The following is a 26,310-nucleotide window of genomic DNA, read 5'->3' on the forward strand; positions in this document are numbered from 1 at the left end:
CAACACTTATCTTAGTGTCTATTGCTTAGGGTCATTGCGGGAAAAAGATTATACGGGAAAACCCGATAAGCAAGTATTCGAAGGGAAACAACTCTTTTTTTTTTATTGCCTTATTGTTTATATTAGTGATCAAAAGATTTTAATGCAGTCTAGATTCTTAGATCTTATGCTGTTAGTGTCGCCACTTGTTTTGAAAGATTTCTTTTTTTTTTATCATTACTTTAGATTAGGTAGATCTAGATGTATGATTTGTGGATAAACCTTGAAATCTCGGACCTTTAAATGTTATCTATACCATAGATTAGATAAATTGTCTCTATTTACAAATTCATTGAAATTGCATTTCCCCTAGACCAAACTCGGCCTCTGTGAAGTTGGACTTTGACCCGTAATCAGCCACTTTTTTGAAAATTCGTAGTCTAGATATATCTATATAATTCTCTATGACACATGATTGATTGTCTTCTGACAAATGAAGTTTCAAAAAAAAAATATTATTTAATGGGTAAGAGTATATAATAGTTAATAGATCTACTTATTATATAGACAAGTCACAAATTTTACATAGGATAGATTCTAGATTATTCATTATTGTAGAATGTGTAATGAAGTTTAAATAATAATATAATTTCATTATGATTATAGAAAAATAGATCTAGATATATAAAAATAATAGATCATCTAGATTCTAGATTTATTAAATGTATACTATCATTACTCTCTAGATCTAGCTAGACATATATATTATAGACTTATATACTAATAATAGATATGTAATTATAGATATCATCTAACTCTAGAATACTCTAGATTATAGAATAGATCTAGATCTAGTAAATAATATTAAATATGATTTTTCTTCTAAATAAAGGCCTCTATTATAGTTATCTATCATCTACTAATTAGTCTTAGTTAGATTATGATTTTTGATTATAGATTTAGATTCAAAATCTATTCTATATCTATAGTATACTCTGTAATACTCTATAGGCCAGTGGTCTTCAAAGGGGGCACTAGCACCCTCTGGGGGGCAATTTTGTGGAATTGGGATACGCTGGGAGCAAAAGGGACAGTATGGGGTACTGGGCACAATAGGGGGTGTAAGGGGGTGCTAGGCACAATAGGGAGTGGTAAGGGGGCACTGGGCATAAAAGGGGGACGTAGAGATGAAAGAAGAAACTAGAGATGCACTGAAACAAAACAAATAAGAAATTTCTTCATAATTAACACTGACTATCTAAATATAGGACAAATTATAGTTATCTTGCTTCTAATTTAAGAACAGAAACAACGTTAGTAATTGAGTTAGAGATATCCCTTTTTCTATGTTTAAACTCTTACTCTGTTGCTGTAATCTGAGGGTATCTATTGTCTTTAGTAAACATATATGTTTTGATAAACAAAGTAGGTAATAGGCTTTTTAGATTATAGTTTATTTTATCTACATATGTAATACATTAATATGTAAATGTTAATTAAAATAAGCGCTAAAGCTAAAATTCAAATAATTTAATCTATTTTTTAACAATGAAAACATTGACAAAGTCACTAGTTAGGAGAATAGCCTAGTAAGCACACATCTATGCCTCCATAAGATTTATTGCACTGCCTCCAGGTAAAAAGTATTTCCTAAAAAAAAATAATCTAGTGTTCTACTTTAGATGACAACATTCTCAAATGAGGTTATGGCACCAAGTCGACTTTACAAACATATAGCAATATATATATATATCCAAAATAAATTTAAGAATATTCCTTAACATTTAAAAAATTTTCTACTATTCGAACAATATTTAAAAAAACACAACAAAAAAAAATCCCCCAAAAAATCAGCAAAGCAGAATATGTCTTTGTGGCCTCAGAAAATTGTATAGCCTTTTTTTATTTTTTTTGCCAAAAAACCCCCCAACAAACTTTAGTCTTCTGATGTTTGAAAATTGATTGAAACTAAAATTAAAAGTGTTAAAAACTTATCTGTGACTCAAAAAGTTATGTAGCTTGATTCGACCTATGGGGCACCATCAGTGGTGGACGTTACAAAGGCTTCATAGTAACTTAGGATAAAGAAAATACAGATCTATCCACTATGCATTCACCTTGTGAGTTGGGATACATGGTCAACATCTTGTTAAAACTTTAGCCCACAATTTCATTCCTATAAAAATTTTAATAAAATTCAAACCCATACTGAAAAAACAAGTTTTGTGAAACAAATAATGAGCAACATGTTAAACTCTTATTGTAAACTGACATTTGCTGGATTTTGAAAGGGAGTTGTATTGCTCGTTTTGTTAAGCTCTTTAATATAATATTTGAAATTTTTTTGAGAAACAGGAAGATTCAATGGTTGGCGATGACTTTAAGCAGGCTAAACAAAAGATTTATTCTACACAGCAGGCATTTAACGCAAATGAATGAAACAAACCTCCGACTGCAAGGAAATCCTTTTTTCTTTCATTGAGATATTATATCTATTTTAAAGGGTTTTACAATCTCACATAACTTGTTTGTCGACAAATGAATTACTGCCTAAGGTGTTATGACATGATTAGGAATTAGGTATTTGTTTTGGGAATAAGGGGAAAGTTTTACTTAGTGATAAATGACGTGACAGATCTTTAAAAAGTAAGAATGCTCTACTAGACGCTATCAACAAGACGCTCTTCATTAGGACAGTAAGAATAGGAAGAATTAGATAGATGGCTAGTAATAAAGGACATCTGATGGTTCCCTTATTGAGTATTAAAAGTGTTGAGTATTGCTTAACACTAGCATCAACTCCATTTATCAATTGTTGGCCTTTCATTTTTTCTTATTTCAATGTCTATGCAATTCACATAACAATGCTCTATGAAGAAATGACAATTCATTTCTTGGATGTAATAAATTAACATATGTTAATTTTTAAACATCTGTTACTGATGTTCTTATCTTATCTATCTTATCTTATATAATACAGACGTTACTTAAAAAAAGAAGATGATTACGTCCTACGCGTCGTGCATTTAGTCATGCATATTAACCAATGACTTAAATTCTGCCAAGTCACTGGTTTTCTTGGTTAGCTCAGGCAACCCATTCCATGCTCTAATAGCACTAGGGAAGAAGGAGTATTTGTACAAATTTGTCCTAGCATATGGGGCGAGGAATGTGCCTTTATCTTTGTGTCTTTCAGAGTATTTTTATTAAATTCTGTTTTTTGTATTTGAAGATTATGGTTCAGTGTTTTATGTATGATTGCTACTTTACTTTTGAGCCTTCTGTCCTGAAGGCTTTCTAAATTTAGTGATTTTACTAAAGGTGTTACTCTAGTCAAATGTGAATATTCGTTTGTTATGAATCTCACTGCTCTATTTTGTGTCTGTTCCAGTTTCTTAATGTTTTCTTGAGTTGAGCGGTCCCAAACGGAGGATGCATATTCTATTATTGGCCTAACCAAGGTTAAATAACATTTTAGTTTTATGTTCTTATTTGATTTATAGAAATTTCTTTTAATAAATCCTAATGCTTTGTTTTATTTTTTTGTAGTTTCATCAATTTTTGAATTCCATGGTAGTTTTTCATTTATTATAACACCTAAGTATTTTGCGTTTTTAGTCTGTGTTACTGGTTTGCCATGAATAAGATAAGTGGAATTAATTGTTTTAGTTTTTTTGTTACTCTTAACAACTGACATTTTTCTGGGTGGAAAGACATGCTCCAATTTGATTCCCATTTCTGTAATTCATCTAATTCTCTTTGTAAAATATCTGTGTCTTGTGTTGTTTTTATTGTTCGATATATTATGCAATCGTCTGCAAATAATCTGACTTTTGTTCCTGAAGTAATGCAATTTGGTAAATCATTTATGTAAATTAAAAATAGTAGTGGACCCAAGACTGTTCCTTGAGGTACACCTGTGTTTACTGTTATCGGTGTTGATTTAGAGCCATTTATTATTACAGTTTGTTCAAATTGAATTGCAGGAAAAAAATAGATTTACAAAATGATGCATAAAAAAATCAATGAGTAAGCAAAGAAATAGACTGGATTTAGCCTAGAAAAGACCTTCGCCTTACTTTGACTTATTTCTAATATTGTCAGACTGCAGGAGGTACAAGCTTCCCATTAACTTAATTTAATTTTTTAGTGAATTCACAAATAATAATATTTATATAAAATAAAGAAGTGTGCTCAGAATACCGGCAGACTAGGATTTTGGTTGCCGTAGTCAATTTGATATTTTCCCAGACACACTTGAAGAGTTTTGCCATTGCTGCAAAAGCCTTTCCTATATATATTTTGATATATATATATATATAAATATGTGTGTGTCAATTATTTTGAAGAGTAGCTTTAATTATAGATAACTCTAAAGAAAACAGAAATTTTAAAGAAAATTGGAACTCACTTTTCAGAAAAATGAAAACAACAAAAAACTTAAATGCTGCTTCTAGGGGCTCAGCAAACCCAACTCAGTTTGAGTCAGGTTTTGAACTCGAGCCCCCTTGAAAGGTAACCAAGGAATGTATGCCTCTCAGTCAGATATCTCACTAAACAATTGCAGCTATATGTTTCTTGTCTCGTTTTGATTGAGACATGATTAGCTCTTCAATTCGTTGCAGATAAATTTCTGTTACATTGTACTACATTAGGGGACTACTGTAAACAACACATTCTGTTTCAATAGTTGTTGATGGGTTATTGGCTTGAAAATAAATTTAAATACAGAGACTAATTCTGTTATATATAAGGATTTTTTTTTTTAGAAAGAGGGATTTCATGGCCTATCTTTAGTTGAACATCTTTATGATTCTAATTCTCTTTCTATTATAGAGTTAAGCATTATTTTTTTAATTTAGGGCCTTCCAGTTGGGGTGGGGCAACTTCCAAGTCATATACACAGTTACTTTTTTTTGCTAATTATATACTGAAGTAACACAATTTATTATAAGTTGATTGAAGTTTCATCCTTTTAAACTCAATCCACAGATGATGAATATAAATCCAAACCTAACAATTCACGGGGAAAAATCAAACACAATCTGTTAATCTGTATAAATATCAATAATATAAAGCAGAAAGTAAGGCTTATGTATGTAATGTAATGTATGTATGTATGTAATATCCCAAATAGAAATTAAAACTTTTTGACCAGTCTTGATAAAACTTGGCATAAATGTTGCTTGGATACTAACTGGTAAATCTTATGTAAGCACTCAACGAAAGGAAAGAGGTAATAATAGCTGATGTATTTATTTACAGCTAAACAAGTAGTTAGACATGGACTTCAGCTATCAAGTCACAGGGAGTAATGTCTTAAGTTCTACAAGTCCTACTTAACACTAGAACAGACCACCGACTACTCACTTCCCAGTGTCGCTCCAGGTCCTCCCAACAGTTCATACTCCCATAACTTCAGCCGGATCTACAACAGTCCTTCCTCCTAGTATCACCATGTCTTCTCCTACTCATGTTGAACAGTGCTCTGATGTGCACCATCAGTGTTGGTGCGGGAGTGGAGTTACAACAATATATAAAGTAGCCTTAAAACAAACTTAAGACCATCAAAAAAAATGAAATCATTACAATTTTATGGATCTAGGTCTTATAGCCATGTTAACATTAGACAAGACTGAAAGGTCATTCATGTACTTAGCTGGAAATCTAGCGAAGGCTAGATCTATTCTTCTCAAAATTTTTTACTTTTACACATGAAGATACAAAATATAGTCCATGCATTCATTTAATTATTTAATCAAATTAACCTTCAGATTTGTGTTTCAAAAGCATTTTACATTTAATAAATTTATTCCCTAATGCTGTGACTTTATCCTTCTTGACATACATTTAATAGCCATTTATGATATCACACACTTCTTACATTAAACACTACTAAAAGGTCACGCATGCACATAGCTGGAAATGTTGCGAATGCTAGATGTACTCTTTACAAAGATAGTTTTTTTTACTTAATCACATGAATATACAAAATATATATTAATTTCATTATTTAATCAAATTAACCTTCAAATATGTGTTTCAAAAACATTTTTACATAAATTTGTTCACTATAGCTGCAAAATGTGACTTTATCCTTCTCGACATATATTTTAATAGCGCCATTGGTGTCGCACACACCTTACATGCGCAGTGTAAACACACTTTGATTGGACAGGCAAGATGAGGCTCTATATGGAGGATATTAATTATACTAACACAAAATAATAAGCTTATTGAGCCCGTGAATTCACTCTTATAATAATAGATCTACATCTATTATAATAGTATCTAGACTTTAGATCTAAATATATATATTAATAGCCCCATTCATACTATTTTACATTCACGCATTCGCTTTACTTATAACATTATTATTTTGTTTAATTGTTTCTGATGCACTATATCAGTTACTAGGCAGTAATACGCAGATTAAGACCCGCGGGCCACAGGTTATATATGGCTAGTTACTTCAATAAACTTAAAATCTAAAAGCTTGAACCAGCTAACAATGAACAGTGAACAATGAACCCTGTCTTCTGTTATAGACCTGTATAAAGACCTTTCCAGAAACCACAACAATTCTTAACTGTTTTTTTTTCTGTAATATTCATTGTTATACACAACAAACTTGAAGTTTCACTGGACATCTAGAACAGAATTCATCTTTTCTGACCTACTTTATTTACAGAACTAAATGTGCAGTCGACAGAGGGCCTGTCTTTTATTTATTTGCTTTTGTCTACTTTAATCTGCCAATTAGTTACTCTTACAGGAAACACAAAACTACTGCATAAAATTCATGATTTGAACTTTGATACAGAAATTATATGCATACTACTTTCATCAGGGGGCCCGGCAGTGGAATGTAAAGCGCTTGTCTTCATCCCTGGTCACTTAATCCCTGTTACTGGTCATTTAACCACTGCCATTTTATCCCCAATAATTTAATTCCATGGATTAAGTGACTTGGGGATGAAACCTTCCAAACCTAGTGGTCTCTGGTTCAAATCTAGGTGAAGACTGGGATTTTAAATCTCAGGACATCCCTGAGTCCACACCTCTAATGGGTGCAGGACATTAGTGGTGGACAGTAAAGGCCCTTGTTCATTGTACTGGCCACATGATACCCTTGTTAACCATTGGCCATAGAAACAAATGACCTATACATCATCTGCCCATATAGATGGCTTGGTCTGAAAAGGGGGGGTAACTTCTTTTTTTACTTTCACCTAGTAGGGAATGTAATACTTTTGAAAAATGGACAAAGATTATTTGTGACTTGTGAAAAATCTCACATTTTCTGAAGCCAGTACCTCAAGACAGAAATTTTTTGAAAGTAAATATTGTATAAATGTTTGCTATAATCATGTATTGTTTTTTGTAATGCCCAATTGTAAAAAAAATTTCCTCATGGATAATAAAGATTATTATTATTTGAAATACCAGAGTATAAAAGGCAGCAAAACTTGAAATTCTGGGTTCATTGTGTATTGTGCTTCATTTCTGTGGATTTATCTTTCTAATGTATTTGTATAGTGTTTCTTTTATTTGAATTATTGTGCATGCCTAATCATCATATAATTCTGGTTTGTGTTCTTAAAGTATTAAATTTTATTAAGTAGATAATTGTAGATTTATCACCACTTCATAAATCTCTGGCTAAGCTTGGATTTTGTTTTCTAAACTTATTAGAAATATTGATTTTTATTAACCATGCCATATTTCCTTTTTTTTTGGGTGTTTTATTGTCTGCATCAATAAACTAAAGTCCATGGGTAACAGGCTGTAGTGCTTGTATTTTGTTGGCCATAAGTACTGTGGCTTTACACAGTGACAACTTTATATATTTAGTGTATGATGTATATCAATGGAGTTGCATTGAATGGTTTTATTTAATTTGTTTTTATTACAGTTGACAATTGGCTTGGGAGAATACTTAAATCTGGATCAACCAAGGAAATATTTAATTCCTTCCAAAATGGAAAGAACTGAATTGGTAAGTAAATTTGAAAATGAAATATAATTTGTTTATCTTGTCGTAGTAATTATGTAATTAAAATAAATAAAAAGCTGGCTAGAAGAAGAACAATGTCTTTCTAAAAATTGGTCCAAAACAAATGGAAATTCAGTTAAATTGTCTACCCCAGCATTACTATTATAACAATGACAATGGCAAACATAGCCACTTAATCACTTTATCCAGATTTGATGTAACTGTGGTTTAATGGGTGCAAATTGTCTTTAAGAATTTTATGTATTGAGGAAAAGTATCTTCCATGAGATAGTTTTCTTTAAGAAATTGTAGCTGTATTAGTGTGATATAAGATGCTTCTTTTATTAGTCTATTTAATCACTCTCTTCGTGTCATGATAATGGCCAAATAAAACATGGTAGAAATATTTCAGAGTATATTTTCAACCCTTACAATGATGGTAGTATAATTTATTGACCAAGTGCAAATTCTAATATCCCATTATTCTCAAAGAAGATGTATGGTAGTAATCACTAATAGCTGTAGTAAAAGATGGACCTCTCCAGAGTTTATTAAGGTGTGTGGTATTAACTGGTGCACCATTATAGTCAATAAAAGTTTCAGAATGCTGACAGAAAGCGACATAATTCCAGAAGAAAAAAAAGCAAGAGAGTAAGAAAAACTACATTACTCGATCACATGACCATGACATGGGGCATATTTGTGTGTACTAGTAGTACCTTTCCTTTTCCATTGACAGCAATTGACCTGTGTGATTTGCTTGAGCAACATGTAGGTCGCACACACATTAACACTATCAGTCAGCCACTGGAGTTACAACAGTATGATAAATAATCTTGCACCCAAATTATATATGTTGCATTTACATTAGATGCATATCAGTTACACCATAATTCCTCTTAACTTTACCCGTACAATGGCAAAATGAGTCTTAATTTTTCAAAATAAAATATAGTTAATTTTTAACTATGACTTTATTTGAAAGAGTACAAGCAGAAATTTTTTTATCATTAATAAAATTAATTTGTGTGAAATATTATTTCATCTATTATGCAAATTTGATTCTTGTCAATGAGGTGAACTTTAAAATATAAAAATATTCCAGTATTGGATTTCAAACCTTTTTTCGTACACACATGAAAACTTTCCACATGCTGGTGATATTTGCATAATTAATAGCCTCAGATCATCATTGACTGTTATTGTATCTAATGGAATGCAGATTAAAGCAATTACACTAAATTGACTGATGATATGGTTTGACTGAAAGTGCTTGTTTGTTTGAGGGGGAGGAATGGGAGGAGACTGAAGAGTAAAAATAAAACAATATAATATTCTAATACACAGTAGTATTTTTAGCATTATGATGATGTATTTATTTTTAATTGAGCATCAAACAGTGTCACAAACAGCTTTAAGAAAATAATACTATAAATAAGTATGATGAAATTAAGGACACATTCCAACTTCATTGCAACTTGTCTTACTTCTAAGTATCATTCTAATGTTCCTTTCTGATTGTGACATCAAGTAGAGTAGTCATGACCAAAGACTCATGTCTAACAATGTTCAAAACCCTGACCTTACTTTTGTTCACAGCATTAATTAGTTTCTCCTGTTTGTCTGCTAAACCATGTACCTGCAGCATAACAAACCCATTATGCAGCATTCTTAAATAAACATTTACATGGATAGCCCTGTATTGAATTTTTCATCTCAGCATTTAAAGTTTAGCTTTTGAATTCACTTAAAGTTGACTGTCTAAAAAAACAACAACTTCTTCAATAAATATTTATACTAAAAAAAACAACCTTATGTATTACAGAATGCTTTCATAATTTATTATCTCTAATAAATTATCTCCTTATAACTTGATCTAAAAAGTGAACCACATTAAATCAGTTTGCAATAAAAATATACTTGCCATGAAATAACAAATCTACTCTTTATTTAAATAGTTTAAAAAAAAATATTGCTTTTTCAATTATTTAGAAAGATGATTCATCTGGGGAGATGACTGTATTCATACCATCAGAAACCAAAAATTTGAAAGACCAGGACTCTTGTGTGAAATTTTCAGATGAAAAAGAAGATGAAGAGGATGAACGAGAGCATTGGACACGTGGTCTTGACTTCATCTTGTCATTGATTGGCTATGCTGTTGGCGTGAGCAACCTTTGGAGATTTCCATATCTAGCTTTGAGAAATGGAGGAGGTATAACTTTTTATTTTCTTTACCTTTGATGAGATTGCAAATAGAATGTATGTAACTATACAACACAAAATCTTGTCTAGGATGTCTTAAGAGTGGAATGTATGTAACTATAGAACACAAAATCTTGTCTAGGATGTCTTAAGAGTGGAATGTTTGTAACTAGAATACACAAAATCTTCTCTGGGGTTCCTCAATACATAAGTATAAAAATCAAAACAGTGCCATTTTTTAATAAATTTATGTTAAGAGTAACATCATTAGTAAATTCAATATATTTGTAGACTCTGTATGACAGAATATTAAAAAAGTTAAGTAGTGATAATTCTTAAAGCTCTACACCAAAGATTATGTACATAAACATTGTTCATAAAATGCTCAAAGGCTAAAAAAATAAAGGCACTTTGCCTATCCCATATAAATAAACCAGCAAATTAAAGAACTTAATTGCAAGTGCCATTCAGATAGGAATAACATTACTTGAATTAATCAGCTAAACAATCAATTAATTAGATTAAGCTCTGGTCTCTTATGACCACATCCCTAATGAATGCGAACATTATATTTTTAAAATTATGAAGCAAGGTCTTACTTGCTATGCTGGCCCAAAAGCTGCTTCCTTAGGAAGTTTCCTTGTTTTCTGTTAATAATTACACTTTAATTGCAGTCATCTATTAATACTTCATTTAATGTTATTTAATTATTTCAGGTGCTTTTTTGATCCCATATTTCTTTTTTCTGTTTATGTGTGGCATCCCCTTGTTTTATCTAGAGGTATGTCTTGGTCAGTTTTCAGGCATCAGTTCCATGTTTGTCTGGAAACTGTGTCCTGCTTTTAAAGGTCAGTTTGCATTTGTTTGAAATATTAATTTCCACAATGATTTTTCAATGAATAAAATTAAATAATAAATAGTTTTTTTTTTTTTTTTTTACTTTGAACTCATTTAACCAAAGCAATAAAAAAGCAATAAAAAATGATTCTATTAAACCATTTAAATTGACAATAGAAGAAAAACAAATATAAATGGCTTTATTGCTTGCAAATCAAAAACTGATTTATAAAATGTTACTAAATAGCTTGTTATTGTGTTTATATAGAGATAGAGATTTGGAAAGTGTGGTTGAGAGCTGAGTACGCTTGAACTTGGCTTGCCTACCTTTCAAGGGGGCTCAAAGTTTTACACTCGACCCGAGCAGAAAACCTCTCAGATACTCCCTCCCCCCACTGGTCCACAGATGAGATTGGACCATAGTGTTCTGAGCATGCTATAAGCGTGAAAGCTATTAAAAAAAATTAAATTAAAAATATATTGTTAATCTGCTAAACAATAAAAAACTAAAAAAAGTTTTTTATTTTTTTAGGTATTGGTTATGGCATGGTAATTGTATCTGGTATGGCATGTATCTACTACAATGCAGTCCTCTCTTGGGTCATCTACTATCTCATCAATTCCTTCTACCCTGATCTGCCATGGGCCTCTTGTGACCACTGGTGGAACACTAAATGTTGTGTTGACCGCAGGGTCCAGGGAAATCAAACTGATAATACCACTGAAAGTATATTCACTCAGACTGCACAGTGTAATGACACATCAAAACTAAAAACTGCTGCAGAGGAGTTTTGGCAGTAAGTAAATATTTCTTTTTATTTAAATTAAAGAATCTAACAATGGGGATCAGCTATTAAATAATGGAAATTATTAGCTATGTGTTGAAGATATTAAGCATAAATCTCTTACAATTTGAAGACATTGCTTAAGTCTATCTGCTCTAGGGAGTAAAAATAGTTCTGGTATTTTTACAGAAGTGTCAAAGTGTGACTAATGATCATTGCTAGTATCATTTGTCTTTACTTTTTCTGCAGCTGATAGATACCCATTAAATCTGTGTGGACTTACGCAATTACTAAATTTAAATTTAAAGTTCTCAGTTTGGTAGCTAAACAATTTTACCACCTGACCACCATATCCTTTTAATGTGAACTTTACATATTTTAAAAATGATAAAAGTTGTCAAACAAAATCCCCTGAAGCAGAATGATACAGAAATGTTTGGATCAATTGATGATCTGAACTGTGGACCTATAAGTCTGCAGTGAAAGAGAAAATATGTTATCAACTAATGTAATCCTAACCCAAAAATTACAGAAAGTGAATTGCATAAAAAGTCACTTAAGAGTAGATACAGCATACTCCAACTTACTGTCAGTTGTATACTCACTTTGCTGGTCAGTGATTCTTACAATACAAATGCTCATGGAAATTGAAAATAAAATGTTCAGTGTTATACAATGTGATTCTTACAATACAATGCTCAATGCTTCATTTTTATCCTTTACTAAGGATAAGGGTGACTAAATTGTGTGTGTCGGGGTGGGGGGGGGGGTTAACAGAAATGATATGTATACTGTACAATCAACCCATTCAAAAAAATTGTAAAAAAAAAAATTTACATAAAATAACTATATAACTCCCCTTACTGTTATGTGAATAACTCTTATCAATACCTTAATAAATTTAAATGATTTTTTTAGATACCAGGATTGTTTAGATAATGTGTCTGCCAATGCTAAAATACACATTTTTTTGTTGTTAAAATGTTTTTTGGACACTGATATAAATATACACAATCATGCAGATTTCTTTTATTACTGAGCTTATATCAAGTCACTCCATCTGTCTGTCTGGTCAAACTCTGTTGCACGCTATTTCTCCCACTTCCTGAATCACTATTACTATTATCCATGACAACGCATGAAGCAATCAAAGAATTAATCAATTAAATCAACTAGTCAAGGTTAATTAATTTTGTTTTATAAGGAAAATGTACTAAGCTAACGGGAGATAAGCCTCACAATAATGATATTGTGATAATGATATATGACAGCGATTGAATGTTGTTGTTCCCCCAAAGTGCAAATGGACTCTTGTCAACTTACAAGGTGATGCTAAAAGTCACAAGACCAAGAGAATAACTTACACCATTGTATACAGTTAGCATGGATTTAAAATCATTAAAGCAATTTTAACAAATATAAGCAAAGTTAATAAATCTCAAAGAACTAGATATGCAGCCATTAGCTGTTGAGAAGTGGCTTCACTTGCTTAGGCCCTTTGAAAAATGTATCTCTTCAGTCTCTCACTGTGAGGCTGATAAAAGTAACTATTGGAAAACTACTTAGTTTCTAGTGTATTCCAGTAAATAAGTGAATGCCCAACAAGTAAATAAGTGAATGCCCAACGTTTGAAGACTCAGTCAAAGTTTCAGATTATTTATGTTAAAACTAAGAATGAAATTTTTTCAAGACACATCAACTGACAAAAGATACTTAGACAATAACACAGTAAATCAATGTTGTGAACACATTCTTACTACGTTACCCAAACATAAACAAGTATCAACTATTTCACCACTTTCATTCTGCCTAGAATAGTAAAGCAAAGTAATTGTTGGTCATTTTGAAATGTAAAAAGTCCTTAGTTATTCTAAGTACATGGTTTACCTGTGAAAAATTTTTTTTTCTTCTCTAAGTGGGATAATTAGTGACCAGGGCTTTGGTTTTTAAATAAATAGATTAATGCATGAGCTGATCCTTTTTCATCCTTGAGTTTTGTAAGGTCTCTAAACTTTAATCTTAGGTACAATGTATTGAGAAAGTCCACAGGACTGGATGACTTCGGCGAGATACAAGTCCACAGTGCAATGTGTCTACTGGCAGCCTGGATTTTAGTGTGTCTGTGTCTTGTTAAGGGAGTTAAATCCTTAGGAAAAGTAAGATCTTCATTCTTTTTTAAATTTATATTTAAATTTTTTTCTGGTTGCTAGCACTTTATTTGTATCTGTGTAAACTGTGTTCCACGGAACCCTAGTGTTCTATGAGGCCTGAATAGGTATTCCACAAACTACTGGAAGAATTAACTAGTAGGCCACCACTTGAAATAATCTCTCTAAAAAAAAAAAAGCAAAGTGTACCGCTAAATACTCAGAATGTGTGAAGTGTTCCATTAAGGAAAAAGTTTAGGAAACACTGTATGGCTTTTTGAATTAACTTCAATCCTGTAATTAATTAAATTTGGCTCTTTTGGCTGACGAGTTTGGCAACCACTGACCTTGAATGATTTTTGTCTTTTCTATTGAATATTCTTGTTTATACCAAGCTTATATCCGTCTGTCTGGTCAACATATTTTACACATTTTTTCACTCACTTTTAATACCTGTATATTTGCACAATCATTTATTGTTGATGACAACATATGAATCAATAAAAAAAAAAAATTGATTATTCAATAATTCATATTTAATTAATTAATTTTGTTTTTAATGGAAAATGTACTAAATTAGCAATGGGCCATCTGTGACAGTATACTCTATAAGTATACTCTATGTTTCCCAAACTGTACTAGGGTTCCGCAAGACCTGAATAGGTGTTCCACAAACTAATAGAATAATTAACTAGTAGGCCAGCACATGAATTAATCTCTCTAAAAAAATAAGTAAAGTGTTCCGCTAAATACTCAGAATGTGGGAAGTGTTCCATTTAGGAAAAAGTTTGGGTTGCCTTGTGTAAAATGTCATTCGTGATAGCTAAAGGTAAGATATTTTTATAGATACATAGAAAGGTACATTTTCTGTTCTTCTCTTTCATTTAATTTTTTTCATTTAATTAAATCACAATGCGGATAGCTATGTATTTCAATTTAAAAAAAAAGAAAAAAAAACTTGAGAAAAATAAAGATCAATCTTTTAACAGGTTGTGTATGTTACTGCATTATTGCCATATCTTCTTCTGACGATCTTCCTTATACGAGGGCTCATGTTGCCTGGAGCTCTAGAAGGCATTCGCTTTTATGTTACGCCAGATTTTGAAAAGTTAAAAAGTCTTACAGTAAGTTGTTTATTTTAGGTTTGCCAGCATTCATAATGTTAACTTTGTGTCTGTAAATGAAAAAAAATATGGGTAAAGCCAAAGCCAACTATTTTGAGGAATTTAGTAATATGTATATATTGTTTTCATATTGTTAGTTTTACAATTTGTTAACATTGTAATCATCATATGATGCGATAAAAAAATGATTACAAATAACAAGATGATTAAGCATTAGGGTTTATTAAAAGAAATCTCTACAAATCAAATAAGACTATAAAACGTAAATGTAACACATTTAGTAAAATCCTTAAATTTAGAAAGCTTCAGGATAGAAGACTTTAAAGTAGCAATTATATATAAAACACTAAACCATAATCTTCAAATACAAAAACAAAATATAATAAAATACTCAGGCAAAAATATAAAGGCACATTCCTTTTTTCTGTAGGCTAAGACAAATTTGTACAAGTATTCCTTCTTCCCTAGTGATATTAGAGCATGGAATGGGTTGCCTGAGTCAGCCAGGAAAACCAGTGACTTGGCAGGATTTAAGTCATTGACTGACATGCATGACTAGATTGACCTGTGTAGGACATGCATAGGATGTAATCATCTTTGGTTTTTGAAGTAACATCTGCATTTTATAAGATAATATAAGATTACAAAGATAGTTTGTGTGGAAAAACAAACACAGGATCGGCTCCGAAGTTGTCCACTAAGGGAGGTAAAAAGGTAGGTTTCAATAATTTCAGCATGAATATCATTTCTATGAACTATCAACAACTACAACCCAATCTGTGCCAACTCAAAAAGAAGAGTTGTGTACGTAGGCTATTGTAATATTAGGCAACAGGGTACGGAGATATATTAATGTTTTTAATATTACATTGTTAATATTCATTTGTATTCAATGAACTGACACTAATGAAGATATGGTTCATTCAATGTGAATTTGGCCTAACTGATGTTATGGAATGATTATCTAATTGATTTAATTGTTTTGTAACTGACCAATCTTTCATTCAAGGCCTCAAGAAATACACTTTTCCTTTTGGTTATATGACTACTGCTATATGGTACATTGAACTCCACTTCTATAAAATAAAACACTGCTTATTAATTGTTGTTTAAAATTTTGTATAACTTATATACATGCTAAATGCATTCTTTCTCTTCTAAAACAGAAGTAAACATTTTACTTAAAGTATAACAGAAAACACTTTATTTAGTAAAAAAATATTTTCTTACATTTGTTTTAGAAAAAAAAAAGAAACTGTTTGCATTAATAATATACGCTAGTAATCATCTCTATTACTAATGCAGTCTCCTCTGTTTAATATTAATGGTTACTAGTTGTAAAAATGGTGTATTTTATGAAAAAACTGCCTGCATAGTTAATTTTAAAAATTCCAGCTTTTTCTTTCAGAAAAGAAAAAAAGCAGTCATTGCTTCAGAACTTTAAAAAATCTAAAATATTGGATTTTCAATATCTTTTCTAGTTTTTGAGATCTATAATGGGATGGACAGATGGACAGACAGATCACACAAAACAAATAGCAGCTATTCCTCTTTCAGGGGCCACTACAAAATAATATACATTTTTTTCAATTTGTTAGGGATATAGATATTTCTATTCTAATTGTTTTTTGTATAGGTTTGGGTTGAGGCATGTGTTCAGGTATTTTATTCTCTTGGACCTGCCTGGGGAGGTCTGATAACAATGGCCAGCTTTAACAAGTTTAATAACAAATGTTTCAGGTAGGCCTTAATACTTTTTTTTTATGAACTGTCGGCTATAATTATGAACCAATCAAAATTTACCATAATTACATGTTTGCACAATCATATTCATAAACATTAATTGTTTTGTAATATTGTTTTTTAATTATAAACTTTGTTTAGAGTAAAAATAAGATTTTAAAGATGTGAAAGTATTTTAGTTAATTAAAAGTTAGTTTTGAGTTCTGCCAATTATACATTGTTTTCTGTGAATATGGTTGCTTAAAAAAAACTGATTTTAAATTGTTTAGAGCAAGAAATGAAGTTGCATCAAAAGCACCATTTTTTTGTTATTGTTAATCTTTTACTACATGCCATTGACTTTGGTATGTTTTGTTTCAGGGATGTTATGATTGCTTCTATGGCAGATGGACTCACAAGTTTTTATGGTGGATTTGTCATATTTGCTGTTGTAGGCTTCATGGCCAAAGAATCCAATGTTTCTGTTTCTGAAGTGGCTACACAGGGTAAGAAGTCTGAAGAGAAGGATATACAATGCTTGTGATTTTTTTAGTGTTTATTAACTCTTTATCTCCGTAATTATTTTCCATGCTATGACAGAATTACTCATTTTTCACATTTGTGCATTCTACCCTGTTATGATTAAACTTCAATAACATTTTTGTTTATAATTAGAAAACATTACTTTTGGTCTAGAATTATAGGAGAATGCATGCTCTTTTTATTTAACACTAATACATGTTTATAAAACCGAAAATTAATTTAATTTAATTGGGTCAAATCAATGATGGTATCATTAATTAGGAGAGAAAGAGTTAAATGATAGAACACCGTTGAATTTTTAAGTATCTAATTAGAGTTAATGTACTGTATTGAAGCCTGTAAGTGTAAACAGATAATTTTAAAAAATAGGTTGTAAATAGGATGTAAATAACTTTAAAAACATGTAAATGCATGCATATGCTGTGTTCAAGCTTTTTTAACAGTTGTATCAAGTATTAATTTACCACATTAGCTTACAACTATTGAAAATTACTAGCTCATTGGAAATTGAACTAATAGTCTGAAAACAGTGTACACCGTAACAGCATAGAGGTCATCACAGTTTAACCTTTAACACCTTTCACTGCAGTCATATTAAGTTTCTTATGCTGACCAGATGCATCTAAAAATAAGAACCTCATTTGTAACCTTATTCACATTAAATGATACATTTTACATAATATAAACTTATGAATGTTTGTGTATTATTTTAAATTCTATCCCATCCCATTGGTTTTTGTTCTTTATAGGCCCAGGTCTTGCACTTGTAGCTTACCCTGAGGCCATTGCTAGGCTGCCTGTTCCCCAACTCTGGTCAGTGTTATTTTTTATCATGTTATTATCTCTGGGATTGGACAGTCAAGTAAGTGGACTTTGAAATTAATTTATAGAACATTGACACATACATATAAAATAACTTTTTTTTAGGGACAGTTTTAGTAGCTCAGTTGAATTTTGTGATTTTTGTTAAGCTTAAAATAAATAATTCAAAATATCTGCATTTTCCCCACAGAATCATGATGAAATGCTATTGTATTATTGTTTTTTTTTTTCAGTTTGGCATGTTTGAAACAGTGGTGGCTGGACTGATAGATGCCTTCCCAAAACAACTAAAAAAGAAGCGTGTCTGGCTTACATTTGGCATTGCTATGATTAGCTTTATTGTTTCACTTCCAGTTGCTACAAATGTAATTTTTTATTTATCTCTGTTTTTATAAAATTTTAATGAATTGGGTCAGTCTTAGAATCATGACAAATAGAGTAAAACAGCCTCCTTAATGTTGATGTCATGCTAAATAACATAAATCAGATTTTTATTAACTGTTGATGGGAACTTTATTGTATGAAAATGTTTATGCTTGTCTCAGCATTGTTTGTACAGCAACCTTGGGTTATTTTACATTTTAACATTTTTTGGTACTATTCAATTTTTTTTTATAGTCAATATGAAATAATTTATGTTAATGCTAAAACAATTTTGTGTTGAAGTTAGTAATTTTACTTTCCAGCATTATTATGAATTACAAAAACACATTATCTTCAATGTACATTAGATCTAATTGTTATGGAAAATTGCATAGAAAATTGCCTTTGCTTCTTGACTCAGCTTTGCAGCAAGTAGTGCTTGAGAAACAGTGAAGTTTAAGTTCTCATACTTTTAATACTTCAAAGTATAATGACATATAATGTACTGTAACGTTACTCTTTCAGACCTTGAGATCCATGGGGCAGATGATGTACAGGTCATCTGTTTCTGTGGCCCACAATTAATGAGGGTAATATGTGGCCAGGACAATGACCAACCTCCTTTACTTTTCCCCTACTAATGTTAGGTACCCATTAGAGGTGGATGGACTGAATGTACAGGGGTAAAATTATGCAAAATGAATTGATTAATCATACTGGCTAGAAATGAGAATCTTCTCCTTGTTTATTCACAATAAGTCAAATATAGAATGAGCTGTCTGCACCATGTCGACCATATTAGTTTTGATAAGACTGCATTATTTATATATTTTTACTTCTAAATTATCATTTTAATAGCACTTAGGCTTGTTCAATATTTTTTTGTTTCTATCGATTTACTGGTTTGTTAAATATTTGTTGGTATCTATGCATTTACTATACAGATTTGATTACTGTAAAGGCTGGTATATGTCTGTCTTTACAGGCTGGTATTTATGTATTTACTCTGCTTGACTGGTTTGTGGCTGCTTTTTGTGTAATGGTGACCTCCCTAATAGAGTGTATTGTCATTGCTTGGATATATGGTAGTCAAAATTTTGTTTATATATAAATTTATTAGTAAATTGATTACATCATAAATTTATGTACACCTACTAGGAGTTTTGAGGCATAAAACGTAACATATATTTTTATCATGTTATCTATTTGTCCCCAGGCGTGGACAGATTCTGTGAGGACATTGAAATGATGATTGGAAGGAAACCAAATTACTTTATGCAAATCTGTTGGGCAGTTATAACTCCAATTATTATGTTGGTTAGTAATATTTCATTTCAGAATTCTGAGGTGCATAAGTATAATCAAAGTTTGAAGCTTGGATTAGTTTATTGTTTAAAATAGTTTTAGTTTTACTAGATGTTAAACTCTCAAAAGATTTTGAGGCATGTTTATTGATAGCTTTATTTGTTCTTTAAATAAAACTATTTAAATTCACATATAGTTATTTTAATAATAAGCCTATATTCCAGAATTCCATTTAACAAAATTTCTTTATTTTTCTGTTTTAGGTCGCCTTCATTTTTACCTGTGTCAAATACACACTCCCTGTCTATGACAAGTACATCTTCCCATTACATGCTAACATTATTGGCTTCATCATTTCATTCTTACCACTTCTACCCATTCCTCTCTGTATGGCTTATGTCATTTATCATAGAGGAGGAAGCTTTTCACAGGTATAGTGAACTTCTTTGATAGTGTGGTAGCTACTTCATTTTTAATTATGGTATCCTTTAAACCAGTGGTATTCAAAGGGGCCAAAATTAAAATAGGGGTGGTGCTGGGAGCCAAAGGGGAGGTAAGAGGTGTTGGGTTCAAAAGGGCCATGCACAGATGAAAGAAGAAACTAGAGATGCTCTGAAACAAAACAAATAAAAGTCTTCAAAGTTAGCAAATTAAAGATAAACAAATTATGATTAGCTTGCTTCAAATTTAAGAACAGAAAACAATGCTAGAGTTTTTTTTTTTTTTTAAGTTTCGGAATTCCTTTATTCTATGATATTTTTATGCAAGCAGTAGTGTCTATTTTCATTTGTAGTTTATTATTTAATTAATAAACAGCCCTAAACATTTTTTAAATTATAGCTTATTTTATATAATGTATACATGATGTAGCACTATCAATGGATGGATGCTACAAAAGGAAAATCTAGAAATGTTTATAATTCACTGGCAACAGCTTGTTGCTAAAAGGTTGAGCCCATAACTTCATTCATCTTTAAATCACTTTATAAAAACTGTTAATAAAATACACAGCCATGTTAAAATTTAGTGCATCTTTGAAAATTTTTGTGAAAAAAAATGATTGGCAACATGTTTGACGGTGGGTCAACTGCTTTAAACCATTTCAGATTTCTAACTGTATTTTATTTAGAATTCCTTCACATTATTAATAAGTATTATTTCACATTCTATTTAAAGATAGTCAAGTAAATGTTTATCTAAAAAGCTTCCACATAATATATATCCTAGTACTTTAATTATTTTTTATTAGTAGTTATACCCTGTTTATAGGTATAGTATAATTAAATACTTTAATATTGTGTTTAACTATTGTGTTAAATCATATTTTTTTTTCTTATGAAAATGCTTTATTATGCATTTTAAGAAAGTGTACTATTTGCGTTGAAAAAAATATTTTGGATACAATATGTTCTTTAAATATAAATGTATTTTTCTTTCTAATTCAACAAATCTAGTTGTTTTTATTATTTGAGTATTTTACTTTATAATTTGTTTTTCTAAACAGCACTAAAAAGAAATGAAAATAAGGAATATTTTTTTTAGTTATTTGCTTTGCTACATGTTTTTGTCATGTAGAGCAAAAAAAAATTTGTTTTAGAGGTCGAGTTACAATTAAGGTACTAACCTATCAAACTATTTTTGTTACCAGCGCTTGTGTTCATCATTCCAACCTGATGCTGATTGGGGCCCAGCTCCAAAACATTTGAGAGATGAGTACCAGTTAAAGTTGGAGAAACGACGACATCGGCCACACTGGTTTATTGCTTTATTTAAAAGAATAAAGTTATGATAATTAGTCCTGATCTAGTTAGGTTAAATTTTATTATTGTTGAGAATTGACCAATTGTCTGATGACTATATATATGTTTTTGTATTTGGTACATTTAATAAAAAAATTGAATTTGACAAAATGGTGTACAATCAAATGAAATCAAAGTATAACTTAGATCTGGCTTTGTATTTTTTTTTTATAATAGGCATAGCCCATTCTAAGGGGAAAATTGTAAAGAAAAAGGCTGTATTAAGAATGTGTTAATGTAAATGTATATATTTATATAAAGGAAACGGATACATTTTAGAGTATTCATAATTTAAATTTTTTAATAATTTCTTTAAAAAATGGACAATCACTGTCGATTCATATTTTTAGGTTGTGGTGACCATAAAATATATCAATTTAGATCTTTAGATTATTTTGAGTCCTAGCCCCTTTGATTCAATGAACTACTGAATTGCACCCTGGAAGGTCTTTTTTAAACCTGTATTTGTTACTTTTTACTGGAAGAGCTTCAAAGTGCAATAGTTCCACAGGAGAAATGATTTGATAATTTAGATCCACTTTGTGGATGGGTCAAGGCTGAGATAGAGTTCTTGATTCTCTAGTAGGGTAATTAAATAATTAGTCTTTTGATTCCTTTTTTTTTAAAATCAGTTTTTATCATATGCAGTGAAGTTTACTGATCAAGTACAGTAATTTGTACCAGTAACCAAAAAAAGAAAACATTTTATAACATTTTTAGTTATGCTGTTGTACTTGTAGCAGTGGCCTTGTAAAAAAAAAAAAGCATATTTGTGCACTAAATAAATTATTACACATTTTTATAACAGGAAATTAAATATATCACTGCCATATTTCTCTTGATCTGCAGAGGAAATATTCTTAGCTCATTATGTTTATAATTTTTAATATTCTTTTAATATCTATAAGCTTTTTTTTTTCTTTTCAAAATATTGATTTCTTCTTTTCTTTCTTGATTACCCATGAAATTAACTTGATTCTTTTTGATTATCACAACAAAAGCTTCATTTCATAATTTTAAGAATTTCCTTCTTTGGTGAAAATGTTTAAGCTTGTAGCAATTTACATATACGTTTAAGTGCCATGTATGATTTCTATTATTAATTTGTCATATTCAGGTATAAGTCAACCCAAAAAAATGTACTGAACATCTCAATATATTTTTAACACAATTTTAGAATATTATATCATGCCTTATTAGTAGAAATTTTTTATACATGTTTTTTTTTAATGTTATTTTCTATATAGAGTTTTGTTCTGGCTTTATTTATTTCAGTTCAAATTTCAAAAGGACTTTTATAAATACAATCCTTTATGTAGTTACCTAGTCAAAGTTTGAATGTGCTGTATAATCTTTATCATCATCATTTGGACATTTATGTAACAGTCATTTGATACAAAATGTGCTTTAATTTGAAAGTTCAAAGACTCAAAAAACACTGTACATGCATGTTGTTCATATTTTCTTTAATTTGAGAAGTAAAATAGACAAATTATATTAATATTTATTTCTACCATGACTGCCCCATCCTTTGAAATTATTCCTAAGTTTTCATTATTTTGATGCTTTTTCTATGTATCACATTATATTATGCATAACACATAACAAAAATTTAAAGGTATAAATATTTTCATGGAGTTTATAATTTTCAGGTTTTGAAAGTTTACATTATTTTGTGTAATAATATTTTTATGCTAATTATACATTTGCTGATAGACATAAATCAAAACAACTTCATTATATGTAATATATATTTATTTATTTATGTGATGAAACTGAAAAAAAAATGTGTACATCCATAACATTTTGATACATTTTAATCACATTTATTTTTACTAAGATTCTTTTTTGATTGTTTTTGACCAAACCAGTCTTAATTTGATCATGAATTTTCTTTGTTCATTTAAGTAAATATCAAAATGATCAGAATTTCACAAAAACAGCACAAAATAATTCTTACAGGAGTTTCTCAGGTTTTATCCAGAAGGATGACAGTTAATTTCTCATTGTAAAGCCACATGTCTTCTGAACTGAGGGTGTCTTGGGCTTGAATCCCAGGAAAGACTTGAATTTTAAATTTCAATTTTTAAGGGTGCTCTGATTCTACCCAACTTTAATAGGTACCTGACATTTGTTGGAGAAAAGTAAAGGTCGGTTGCTAGTTGTGCTGGCCACATGACATCCTTGTTAACTATGGGTCACAGAAAGAGATGACCTTTACATCATCTGCCCCATAGTTCGAAAGGTCTTAAAAGAGAACCTTGTATTGTTAATAATAATAATACTTTAATTTATATAATGCTATAAACAAAAATAATATAGATCAAAGGCCCTATAAAACAGGTAAAGAACAGAATAAGCACTTCCTCATTATCACTGATTATCACTGTGTTATCCTGGCTCACTGGCTTGACATAGACTTTTTATTATTATATTAGCTAATTGTGTCTGTCTGGATGGAATCTTTTACATTATATTTCTCCAACTTCTTATTCTTGGATCAAGTTGAAACTTTGTACAATCATTCATTGTCAATGAACCAATAAAAAAAATTAACCAATTAGTTATCAATGAGTAGTATTTCATTTTATGTAGAAAATGTACTAAGCAAAAGGGTGATAAGCCTTTTTCAGAGAATCAGGTCCTTTGCTAAAAAATTCAAACTATAGACTTTTCTAGACCATAAAACCTTTGATTTTTTAAACTAGTTGTATATCTCAGAGGTTAATGTGCAGGCCTTCCATCCTAGAGGCTGGAAACCCCGAGTTCAAATTCAGACTTTAGCAAATTTAAAAAAAATAGTTTTTGAAAAAGCAAAACGAAAGCCTTCTCCCATACACCCCCACCCACCAGCTAGTTCCCAAAAGTGATTGGACCATAGCGTTATGAGCATTACCCGGTATATAAGTGTGAAAGTTGCAAAAAAAAAAATTTTATTTCCAATTGCACAAATTTAGATCTACTAAAAATTAACTACATGATTGATTCAAATAATTGATGCTATTTCAATCAATATAATTTTTTTTTTTTAAAGTATTTTTTATATATTCTACTTGTTTTCTGAGTTTTCTGCATTTGGGGTATGCAAGTTGTTGCCATTGAAATGTATCCTTAGTATCTTAGCTTTATCCCAGCTGATGTCTTCTTTAGATGCCACTGAAAGTAATAAAATCATTCAGTTAATTGATTATCTGTCATCAACTTTTTGTGCTTAAAATAAAGAACATTTAGTCTGTAAACATTTACATTTATCTCTATGACCAAAACTTTAACTGCTATAACATAATGCCATTATCCTGCTGTTAATAATTTATATATTGTCTGGTCAAATAACTTATGAATAACTTTGAATGTTATTTCCATGTTAAAAAGTGTGTTATACTTTGTTTGGTTATTTATAAAAAGAGATGTTCCACTGTGCGAGCTTGTATTTAATTGTAATAATTAAATGAAAAAAAAACTACAAAATTTTTTTTTTTTTTGCTTTAGATGACTTTAAAAAGACTTAACCTATGACTGTTTTTTTATTTTTAAAGTTTATAATTAATTCATAATATCCAACCTAAATTAGGTTCATTATTTCATTTCATAATTGAAAAGTGACACACAATTGAAAAAACTTTCATGTTTCTGTTTAAAGACTCTCATTTATTCATTATTTGCACAGCGCTCCCGCTAGGTAACCTAACTGGCAAGGGAGGGGTGTCTTTCGTTACACTAACTCTAAAAGAACCTATTCTACGCCCGTAAAAATGAATTAATTGGCTGAATGTAATGAAGAATTTAAAAAATCCTGGCTACGCCCATGCCATGCCTATTGGGAATAAATGCTTGCCAAAGGGGAACATTTTTGCAGAGCTGAAAGAAGGTCAGAATAACAGAGGTGTCCCACCATCCTATGGAAGCGATATAAAGATCAACTCAAACACAAGCAGCTTGAAAGGCAAAGACTTATAGCCTTCATTACTTCGTCACTAAAATCATACTGCTGCGCTCCTTGGTCATGGCCACATTCTTGTATGCATGCGCTTCTTGGAAGCCACCTGCAGAGAGGAGGATCCTAGCAATAACATTAAGTTGCTTATAGATGGATATATAGCGTAGGCCTAATAGGCATATCAGCTACAAAGACCGCATCACAAATGAGGAGATTTGAATCAGTATCACAATGGTGAATGGGACTCACAATGAACTGCTGAATACTTTTAAAAAAAAAAAGGAACCTAAAGCTTTAACAAAAGGTCCTCATGGCTCACAAAAGCCTTCCTTCCAGGAACAGTTCCTAGAAAGGAAGAAAGAGGCAAAGAAAGTGATGGGAAGGCAAATTAAAAAGAGATTTTATTCAAGGAAAAAGACAGATCATGTTTGATTTTTTCTTTTTTTTTTATACCTAAGTTTTTCTCGAGACATCAGTTGTCGAGCTGTTTACAATTACATCCTTGTGCTTTTGCCTCTTTTCTTTTATCTCTTTTGTGGGCTTTCTTAGCCTCTTTTTGTGCTCTCTGCTTCTTTTTTTTACATAAAAAAGACCATGTTCAATGCCCCAACGATGCCCCAACGATTCAACAGATTAGGGACAGGTGAATGTGATATATTTGGGCCAAGGACTCTGACTCTGGATCCATCCATTTATCTACCTATCTATAATCTATATACATGGGTTATACTCAAATTTTAAGTGGT

The 26,310-nt window shown here is 30.7% G+C and overlaps 1 protein-coding gene across 1 annotated transcript; it reads left to right on the forward strand.

Moving 5' to 3' along the window:
- The first annotated feature begins 97 nt into the window (after nt 1-97).
- On the forward strand, nt 98-24,440 carry LOC106052872 (sodium- and chloride-dependent glycine transporter 1-like). The gene is made up of 15 exons (XM_013208333.2): nt 98-505; nt 7,895-7,978; nt 9,968-10,190; nt 10,897-11,028; nt 11,550-11,814; nt 13,826-13,958; nt 14,939-15,073; nt 16,710-16,813; nt 17,177-17,301; nt 18,088-18,200; nt 18,394-18,525; nt 19,509-19,608; nt 19,740-19,840; nt 20,092-20,259; nt 21,477-24,440. The coding sequence occupies exons 2-15, from the start codon at nt 7,961-7,963 to the stop codon at nt 21,615-21,617; spliced, it is 1,890 nt and encodes a 629-aa protein (XP_013063787.1). The 5' UTR covers nt 98-505; nt 7,895-7,960; the 3' UTR covers nt 21,618-24,440.
- The last annotated feature ends 1,870 nt before the right edge of the window (nt 24,441-26,310 follow it).

Source organism: Biomphalaria glabrata, chromosome 7 (genome assembly GCF_947242115.1).
Source record: "Biomphalaria glabrata chromosome 7, xgBioGlab47.1, whole genome shotgun sequence".
Lineage (NCBI taxonomy): Eukaryota > Metazoa > Mollusca > Gastropoda > Planorbidae > Biomphalaria > Biomphalaria glabrata.